General features: G+C 31.1%; 1 protein-coding gene across 1 annotated transcript in view; it reads right to left on the bottom strand.

Moving 5' to 3' along the window:
• LOC106463521 (40S ribosomal protein S10-like) overlaps positions 1 to 8,746 on the bottom strand; it is a 12,811-nt gene extending 4,065 nt beyond the window's left edge. Inside the window, exons 1-4 of the mRNA XM_013923566.2 lie at positions 8,664 to 8,746; positions 3,721 to 4,044; positions 2,882 to 2,941; positions 939 to 994 (exon numbers count right to left, since the gene is read on the bottom strand). Coding sequence (XP_013779020.1) covers positions 939 to 994; positions 2,882 to 2,941; positions 3,721 to 4,039 — 435 coding nt within the window. The 5' untranslated portion in view covers positions 4,040 to 4,044; positions 8,664 to 8,746. The remainder of the gene's footprint in view (positions 1 to 938; positions 995 to 2,881; positions 2,942 to 3,720; positions 4,045 to 8,663) is intronic.
• Between the last annotated feature and the right edge of the window lie 2,506 nt (positions 8,747 to 11,252).

The following is an 11,252-nucleotide window of genomic DNA, read 5'->3' as shown; positions in this document are numbered from 1 at the left end:
ATCTGTTATTTTCACCAATGAATCTATGTACAGGTTCAGTAGATTTGACCAATCTTGTAACCACCATAAAATATTAGGAAATAAATATAAATTATGCATCTTTCATTCTAGAATGACTACAAATTATAACACAAACACATAAATGTGTAGACTAAATAGTTTAAATCTCATAACATTATACATTTATTATAATGACCTTTCAGCCATGCCTGGCTAACAATACGGAAGTTACAATGACACAGCACTCATGCTCTCATGTTATCGTATCCAATAATATAAAACTGACCTTTAGTCTTTACAAAGTGACCTGTCTTGGCTGTGTTTTAGTTGACCAGTATTTATAAAATACAGTCACATTTAATTATTATACATTATATATGTATATAGATTATTGCTATTTAGAAACAAGTTCTTACACTTATTTTTCTTAAAACATAGAACAGTAAATAAAGTAAAGCAAGCAATTATCTCTTCTAGTTACAACCTTTGTACTTGGTTGCTGCTTAATGTAGGTTGTGTGTCCAATGAATTAGATACACATACTAAAGATACTGACAATCCAGTATATAAATATCAATCATCTTGCTTCTCTAATATATTTTTGTGAAACCCACAACACAACCAACTTCCCTATCATTCAAGACATGTCTATCGTTACCTTAGACATTGCTATTGGACATGTTTATTTTGTATTGTTACTCAAAGCCAGTAATCCGAAAAGAAATTTTGAAATTTGTTGAGTAAAACCACTGCTCCGAGAAGTAAGAGAATTTTTTTACCTATTTAGAGTATAATAGAAAGATAGTTGAACTAATTAGTTTTTGAACAATCTATTCTAATGTTTGATATATTTTTTTGTGTTATAAAATGCATGTTTGAAAACAAGATCATTTGCATATTTTATGGACAACCAAATAAACAAGTTTAAATAAACTTACAAATTCCATTTTGGGATCAGCTCCAACTCCCACATCTCCTTTCTTGTCAGGTGCTCCTACAAATAAAAAATAAACTAACTCTGTGAAGGTACCACTGTATACAAAGTTTTGGCTGTGTATACTTTTTATAAAGAACTGCCAATTTTAAATCCTGGACAATCAACTTTCACCTTAACATACACTGATTTGGGGGGGTGTATTATTTTTTTATCTTTGGGGGATATATTTTTAGATATCTTTTTTATAAGGCCATGCAAAGTAAACAGCAACTGCTCACCAACAAGGTAGAACTAGTTGTTCATGCACAAAATGTGTGAAAACCCCTTTTCTGATACTTATTACATACATTTGTTTGCAAATAAGATTTCAGCTTTTTTTTTTTAACTGAAAAACATAGGAATAAAAAGTCACTGGTAACTTGGAACACAGAATAAAAAATATGGTAACCTCGGAATTTTATTCTGATAAATTTTCGCTGACAAGTGACTTAAAGATTTGTTAGTAAAATAACAGAAGTGTCACATATAGTAAAGAATGAGGAAAATTGTGGATTCACAAAAGTTCATAAAAATATTCCTCGATCTGCTCATCAATACAGGATGGTAAAATAATTGAAAGAATTATATTCTGCACATACTTCTTATCAGTATAGGGTACTTGAAAATAACCAGGACTGTATATAAAAGGTAAAATGGTGGTCAAAAGATATAAGTGAAGAGTTACATGACACACACACACACACACTACAAAGTTAGGTAAAAGTCATTTGGGCAGTTTCACAAACCAACAAGTTAGTCAAAAAGAAGTTCCACATACAAGGTGAGACAAAAGATATTATACAGTTGATAATTTATGGTTGGTACTATTGAACTTATTACCAGGACAACTGAAACCCATTTCATTATTGGTTGTTTCAGAGAAACAGTTAAAAACTAAACTTATGTTCTAATTGACACAAATGTATAGTCACTTTTGTCCCTCTCTGTAGAAAGTAGAGCTCTTTATTACCTTAAAATTATATAGCCAGATTTTACATATGCAACTAGTTTTTACCTCAGATCTTCATATGTTGAGACTGATTTTGAAACTTTTCAAACATAAACAAAATTTGTTTAGAGTCTATAATAAAAACAACTGTAAAGTAAGTACCATTTTACATATTTTTGGAAGTTATTGCATTTTCTTTACTCTATGACATGACATCATGTAAGTCTTATTAAATTTAGAAAACCGATGATTCAAATTTTTTACTTATTGAATATCATTCTTAAGTTATTGTATTCAAAAAATGCACATAAATAAAATAAAAACTTAAGATGTATTGAAAACAATGTATATTTATTATATATATTGATTCAACCAAAAACGTTGTTTACAAAATTAGTTTCCTAGCTTGATATGACACCACTATGAAAAGTAGGGTCTTAGGTCAATAATAAATCTGTCAATTTGAGATACTTTTTTTTAAAGATTTATATCCAAAATTGGCAACTATTACAACTAAAGATAATGTTTCAAAAAAATGTGTTAATGAAAATTTATCAAATTTACTAGATAAAGTGTAAATTCAATTTAAAAAATAAATAAATTCCACAATGAAGTGTTTTAATGTTGTTTATCCTAGGTTTCATGCAAGTAGGTTACGTATTTCCACTGTGAGAAGGAAAAATATCAATGGGTAGCTGTGACACTCCTCAATCCAGAAAGAGTTAAAGACATAATAAACAACATGAAATGAGTAAGACTTCTGGTAAAAATGTTTTTTTACCCAACATTTTTCTCTCTGTCCACAGTTCTTTAGGAATGTTCTATTCAAATTAAATTGATATATTAGTTAAGTAGATACTTTTATCTTAAATCTTATCGTCATTCCATATAATCTATTACATTTACATGAAATTTAAAAAACGGAAACACACTACTAATAGCAAACAAGTATTTACCAGGACCCCGGCGATAACTTTCTCTATCAGCCTGTGGACGAGGGGTTTGTTCAGCTGGACCTGGAAGGTTAAGAGTAACATTTAATAAAAATACAATTCACCTTTTAAACAAGTCTTCTTATTTCAAAATTGATCAATAAAAATAATACTAGGAATTATCCTATATACATAATAGGTAAAAGGTCATAACAGGAGCTAACAATTCACGTATTCTGATTTTGAAATAATGGAATGATGTTAATTTATGATATTTTAAAGCAAAACTGATTAACTGAACTAAAAATCACACAATGTTCAACTACAATAAAAATTCCAATATCTATACAATATCTTTTTTGTATTTGGGACGAAATCAAAATTGCATCAAACGTATAGAAATATGTACTCTGTTAAGAGTTTACATTACAAAAATATACCAATCACTAACAATTGGAGTTTGTGGTTCATATAATGTGCTGTGGTTATGCTATATTCTAAACTCTAGGTGTATTGAATAAAACAATAATCATAATAAAAATTGAAAGATTTTTTAAATACTTTGCTTTTGACTAGCAATACAGGTTTCCACAAGAAGAATACAATAGCTTTTCAACTAATTTCTGTTGTAACATACTTCCAAAAAAGATCTTATTGATACCAGAATTCTTAAGATGAGCTTCATCAAAATAGGTAAATCTTAACAAAATTAATACTCTTTTATTTTTGAAAAAGGTGTCACAGGCATCCTTGTTGAGAAGGCTTGAAACTTAAAATACCTCTCTCCTAAAAACACCACTTTAAATCCAAAATAAACATTAAATTTGAAAAGATTACAGTGTAACAGATTATAGAAATTCTACCTTTGGGCCTCTGTCTTGCTGTTTCTGGTCGTGGCTGGCGTTTAAGAGTAGAGGGTACAATTTCTGGTGGCAAGTGGAGGAAATCTCGAAGATACTGAATTCCTTCATTAGTAAGATACCAGTAATAATGTTGCCATGCAAACTGCTCCTTAACATATCCACGGGACTTTAGTGACTGAAGAGCTTTGATGACTTGAAGATTTGGAACAGTTTCAAGCTCTGGATGTTTGGGAGCATGAAAGTCTTTTTTTGCTACCAAGACACCTTCTTTGAAGAGATATTCATAAATCGCAACACGGTTCTTTTTAGGAATCAACATTATGGCTGTGAAGTGAAAAAAAAAAGTATACATTTAAATAGAGTATTTTTTTACATTTCACTATTATAACACATCTAAAAAAATATTTTAATGGTACGTAATAAAAATTCCCAATAGTTTTTAAATACATTTCAAAGAGCTAAAACAAATACATTAAAACACAAAAATAAAACAATGTACCCTAGAATATTCTATTTTGTGTAGTTTTTATTCCCTTTTGGTTGTGTGCTCATTTTAAATTGCATGTAATTATGATTACTTTATCTTTCATCGGTTACATTCTCTAATTTTTGATCACCTTAATGTGTATTATATAAAAATGGGTAAGCTAACTTATGTTAATTAACTTAAATCAAACGATTAGGATGACATTTCAACTGTCCAACAACAGCTACCATCAGACTTGACATACTATTATAATAATTTCAATGATGGTCACAGTTAGATAGCTGAAACATTTATTATTGTGTCATATATCACATGAAAAAACAACCAAACATCCTAATGGATAGAAAAACCATCACTTAAAAACATTCCTTATAAAAACTCAAAATCAGTGGAGAAACAAAAAAAAAGACCAACAAAAGCATAATATACACACAAAACTACCTGCAACAATGCTGGGCAATTAAATTACCTATGAGCAGCGATTATATCAATTAGTCTTGCATAATTTAAGATTAAATCAATTAATGTTATCAAAATTAGTATTTCTATCTGTTCCAACTATCCTTTAATCAATTTATTACTGTTATAATTTTTCATTATTATTTTCGATTAACTCAAACTCGATCATGAGTATAATCTATTAATGAGTCTACTGATCAGGAAATTCCACTAACTTTTCAACTTCTGCAAAAAAGCCTATCATGCCAGAGAACAAGGTCATACAATAAATTGGAGTAATAATAATGGAACATGAATCAAACACAAGTACAAATTAATAAAACAAGACTTCTACAATCAGCTGATCTAGTATACATATCAACAAAGCCTAGATATCCTTCTTAAAAGCACCGAAATAAATCAGTGCCAATGGGGGAGGCCCAGAAGAGTGGATAGTACACCAGACTCTTCATTCATGATGTCAACTTGATGTCACAGTCATGTGGTTTTGGCTGGTAATGAGATTGCCATCTTGACAAAGAGAAAAACAATAGCGAAGCAAGTACAGTTACGTGTACGCAATTTATACAAGTCTACCGTATACATGTGTTACTGCTATGCAAATTCTTCAATTATCGTTTGAAAGTCAAATTTATCAACTGCAATGTCTTATCAATATGTGAAGTTGTTGGATGAGGCATTAGCAAGATATCAAGTAAAATTAAATCAGGCTTGATTCTTGTCCTTACCAGCACTCTGAGGACTCGTGGATCAACAACCCAGAATGGCCCAGTGTGAAGTACCTGGACATATACAATTACCTCGTGTTAAAAAAATTGAAAGACAACATTTACATGATATAAAATGAGCTGAACACAGATAATTATACTGAGACTTTGGCTCTCACAGTTTTACTCTTGCTTGCTGTGTTCCATGGTTGATAGCTTTCAGCCACAACACTCTTCTCTCCTTTTGTTCAAATCTTGGTACTTGGATTTATAGATCCCTGCGTGGCCCTGTTAAGGCTCATTTGTTGGAGTATCTTTCTTCTTGTTAGTAGACCTGGCTGGCCTTGGCTTCACTCCTTTTCAGTAGCTTGACTGGGTATCAAATTGAAGGAAAGTTCGTGTCTTTTGGATTTGTTATTGGTGCAATTGAATACACAACAACTCTTCAACATATTTGCAGGTTTGGAACAACAAAAGGTCATCACAAACAGACAAATAGTTCTTACATATAAGAGTCTAAACACCTGGCAAGTGTACAGAGTGAATGAAATTTCCCCTTCATCGCACTATTTGTTTGCCCCTTTGCCTCAGTTTCTATGCAGACATCGCATTTTGGAGAGCAAAGTTCCCAGAGATCTGACCTCAAGAATCAAGAGGACCCCAAGATCAGTCTGGTTACTATAAGTAGGGAGTCCCAGAAAATTATAGTTCCTGGCCTTGGAAGCAAGCAACTGCATAATCTCAGTTGTGAATATGTATAAAGCTCACATAGATAAAATAAGAATGATTGTATACCAACAAACAAATGGAAAATATCTACATTACAAATACACACTGAATTGGCATGATTTATTTCAAGGCAACCATACTCCCATTAGTTTGTAATCGGCTTTAAAAACTATTCCGATTATGGCTAAAGCCAACATCCATCATTTGTCAGCAACCAGTGAGTAAATATTAAAACTAAAACCAGCATGTTGGTTCAAATTGGCTTGACCAATAAGGACCAGTGATACACCAAACATTAGCTCTCTTCATGCTCATTCTGGCTGGTTTCATTGGATCCAGAAGCATTTACAAGTTGAAAACACATAACAAATTCTAAAACCATTTTAAAATTCTATTTAGCCATTGAATCATTATAAACAAGGGTATACAACAAACTTAATGTTCAGAACTACATAAAGCATAAGCCAATACATAGATATGTCTGCCCAAGTCGACCTGACAGCATGTCAAAAAATGATGAATGGGAATTGTAAACAGCCTATATGTTACCCTGACAACATGTTGCTTTACGTCATATCTTTGGTCTTAAGCAGACTATGTTGTCCTGACAACAGTTTGCTCTACAGTGAAGGAATGTGTGCTGCAACTATCTATGATAAAAGTGGTATGAACAATGGCAGTCTCATTTGTACAATAAATAAGACTGTGATTTATATATATACACATTCAATAAGTAGAAATCACAGCTCTAACTTAGAGAGTTATTCAATCAATATCTGTATTAAATGGAAATGAAGTACCTCGCAAAACTGACTAATCTTAACACATTCCATGTGTATTTGTGAATAATTATGTAAACAACTTTAGTGAAGCAAGGACAACAGTCTTGAAAATAGTTTTTAACATGTGCTTTAAGAATTAATATAATTATCATCAATATAATACCCTAAAATTGAAACATGTCCATTTCACATAATGAAAACAATATTGAATAGCAGACAAAATGTTGGAATGTAATGTTATCGAAACGTACTGGCTTTTCTATATATTAGAAGTTCTTAATCTGATTTTTACCAATAATTATTCTATGAATAGGCCATCTTTGCTACTAACATTCCTTAAATAATATTGTAGTTTATCAACACTTATTACTAATTTAACTAATAATTCATAGACAAACATTTGTTTCCTTAGCTTTTGTATTATGATTATATCTTGGGATAACTAATATCTTGAACTTAATGATATGATTTATCAATTACATCATGACAATGTAGAACAGGTGGAGTATACTACTCGTATGCTTCTGTCAATCATGGTATTTCAAGTTTTCAACCAATGTCATTACAAAATCTTTCCTTTACTTTCATAAATACATAGGTAAGCTCAGACACCATTTTTAGCATTTGGTTGTTGAAAATGTTCATTTCATTTATCCATATGATATGCATCTACATGTTCAAGTTTGACACTGATAGATTTTCTTGGTACTACATTTTATCTTGCCTTGACACAGGTGTCACGCAGTATCAGGTCACCAGGTAAAACGATAAATCTCTTAACATTTTTCCAGTGAAGGGTAGTGTGGAATAAAAGGTAAATTGCCATGTACAATTTTTAATTAATTATGAACTAAAGAATTGAACTTGCAGCATAAGTCTACTAATTTGTGTCTGTGGAATCCAATTTTTTTTAATGTTTTTTGTTATTTTCATTATTTAAAAAATCACCGAAATCCCCTACTATAAGTATAACCACAAAAATATTAGTTCTCAGGACTTCCCTGAATAGAAGACAGTAGCAGGTTAAAAGCTAAAATGTAAGGAAAAAATCAGTTGGTAATTGGTTATTAAAAACTTAATAATTATACTTGGAAGTTAGTTGGTTATATGGAATACATGTCATACTGTTAGCATTTCTTACCATTACATTTCCACATTAGAGACAAAAATATTTTTATAAGTTTTTGGTAGAGAAATTTTTCCAAGTTTCACGGTTAAAGATTATACAAGTATAATCTTTAAAACCTTAATGTTAAATTTTTACAAAGACGACCATAACTACTACTACTACTTATAAAAGCATAAAAATAGACAATCTAAAAAAAAATTAATTATTTTATTTTTATTAAAATATATTATTTAATTCCCATGTCACTAATGAGTAGTGTACGAAGATGTGGGTTCTTACAATTTTAAAAATTTTGTATCAACAGTATTACAACTTAGGGTTAGACTAGTTAAGTAAAAGTGGTAAAACACAGATGGTTACCTACATTCAACTTAATTTTACTTAAAATAATCTAGAACAAGTGTTACTCACACCATCAAAATGTTAAGCCTAAGTTTAATCTTTAAAAAAACGTGTTTCACACTTAGGCCTACAATTCAATATCTTAAGCCTAATGCTTTATTTTAAATTAAAAGGGAAGATGTAATTTATTATTATAATTACTGTTGATTTAGTAATATTATACAAATAAATAAAAAAACATGCTAATAAACTTATATATATGAATAAATTATAAACTAAATTGTTGCAAGAAATAATTAATTCCTAACCCGAAAAATGTTCCACTCAACCTACTACTTCTATAGAGTAAAAAAGGGAGAAACTTAACGTGTTAGAAGGGAAAGTTTCTATTTACTTCCGCATGATGTCGCTATGCATTGTATAAATCATGTCAAATAAATAAAAATACATGTTTGGCGAGAAACCTACTAATTTATTGATTCAAAATTACAATAACATCATCTTTTACAGTAAGGAATTTCTTATTTTAATGAAAACAACTTTGTACCCCGTAGCATCGGGTCATTATCAGGTAACAGTTACATTCAATAATGTAGTTTTGATTTCAGAGGACGTTAAGGACTCATTAAGATGATGACAAAGTTTGTAGGTGGCAATGAAATAACCTTTTAGTAAAATTATGTGGATAAAATACTAATATAGATAGGGGGAGGTCTTGAATATTATTGCAGCGTTGACTCTGATGGCTTCATTAGTTTCGTCATTGTTTTCTGTGATAATATGTTCGGTTTCTTCGAGATGTTCAAAAAATGTATGAGGGTCTTTAAAACCTTCTTTAAGTCTAATAATGGCTGGAGACGGCTTGAATGGGTAATGAAGAAAAACTTTAATATAAGTTGAACATAACAGCAAATGTACAAGGTTGCGGCAAGGTTTTGTCATCATCATCATTCTTTAAGTCTGTCCCCTAGAGATGAGAGGTAAGTCTGAAGGCTCATAACAGTAAAAGCCGGGTTTCGATACCCATGGTGAACACAGCATAGATGTCTATTGTGTAGCTTTGTATTTAACATCAAGTAAATAGACCTTTAAGCCTGATTTATCTTTTGGATTCCCCGATATAAAAGTGTTTACAGGAGTTGCATTAGATTTTGTAGATGACTCCATTGTTTTTATTTTCAGTGGAGTAATTGTTAGTAATGAGGCTCTTGATTTTTGTATGATTAGGTTACTTATGTTAATGTGTTTTCTCACGAGTCGTTTCCATAATACAAGTTGAGGTTGTTTTCATCTTTAAAATTTGTATTATTTTGTTTGTTTGATGTTTTTTTTTAATATGGTGATTAATTTTTAGAACTTCTTACGGATAGTTGTTTTTTGAATGAATATTTCAGAAATTCTATATTATAGTCCATAGTCTAAGTTATTTTCAGAGTATATATTTAATGTTTTTTTTTTTCATAATACACCACAAACTCCTAGATTCTATTATATGGCGTATGCAGATTTTCAATTAAGGTATTGTTCTGCGTTTGTTGTCTCTTTATTTAAATCCTGAATTTATTCTTATGATGTGGACGTTAAAAAAGGCTAGGAAGAAATTTTCTTTATTTTTTTAATTGTAAAAATAGTGTTAAAATGTATATCGTTGATATGGTTTGGGAAGTTTTATTTTTCTTTGTCAGAGTTGAAGCCGCTGAAAACATCGATGTCATATCTTAACCAATGTGAGGGTTTATATATGGTTGTATTTAAAGCCTGTTTTATCAGTTGAATTAAAAAGGTGTTTGCTGGTGCATCTGGTAGTGTTCCGCCAATACAAACGCCGACAATTTGACAATAATGAGTGATTTCGTTGAATTTGATAACTTCGTGGTGAAGTCAAACAAGGTTAAAAGGCTCGATGAAGATTGGTAATTTTGCGTTGTGGATCTTTCATAAATAGTTCAATAACAAGTTTGGACTTCTTCTCTTGGAATTTGGGTATAAAGATTTTGTACATCAAACTCACCATTTTATGCCTTGGATCTAATTTTGTCAAGGTTTGAAATTTCGCGCAAAGCTACACGAGGGCTATCGGAGCTATCCGTCCCTAATTTAGCAGTGGAAGACTAGAAGGCAATCTCCATCCACCGCAAACTTTTGGGGTACTTTTTTTACCAATGAATAGTTGGATTGACTGTTACATGATGATGCTCCACGGCTGAAAGGGCAAGCATGTTTGGTGTGACGAGGATTATTTTGTTAAGGAGTCAATAAAATATGGGGGGGAGGGTTAAATGATACTATCCCTGTTGTTAAAGTTTCTGTTATTACGTTTGTGAAATAAAAATAAAATATAACAATGGAAACCAATATGTTTATTTCTATAGTCATATAAATTGGCAAGATATGCGAGTGAGGTCTTTTAAGTTTTAATGACAAGGGTTAAATGAATACGTCTAATTGCATTTGTTTATGTTAAATGTTTTCAAACACAGAAAATTTTATTTCTAAGAAACGAGAGGTGGCAAATCAAACTACAACTTAGTAGATTTGATGGCAGCAATACAAGAACAGCAAAAGAAACAAGAAGAACGAGAAAATAAACAAGAAGAGAGACAACAGCAGTTGCAAGAAAACCTGCAACTGTGACAGCTCTAACAACAAAATAAACAAGAAGAGAGATTACAACAGTTGTTGGAGGAAAAATAAAAGAAACAAGAAGAAAGAGAAAAGAAACAAGAAGAGAGACAAGAGCAGTGGCAAGAAAACCTGCAACAGTGGCAGCTTGAACAGCAAAATAAACAAGAGAGATTACAGGAGAAAGAAAACAGACAAGAAAAGAGACTACAGCAATGGTTGGAGGAGAAAGAAAAGAAACAAGAAGAGAGACAAGAGCAGTGGCAAGAAAACCT

Source organism: Limulus polyphemus, unplaced genomic scaffold (assembly GCF_000517525.1).
Source record: "Limulus polyphemus unplaced genomic scaffold, Limulus_polyphemus-2.1.2 Scaffold1429, whole genome shotgun sequence".
Taxonomy (NCBI): domain Eukaryota; kingdom Metazoa; phylum Arthropoda; class Merostomata; order Xiphosura; family Limulidae; genus Limulus; species Limulus polyphemus.
This window is presented reverse-complemented; position numbering and strand designations above follow the sequence as displayed.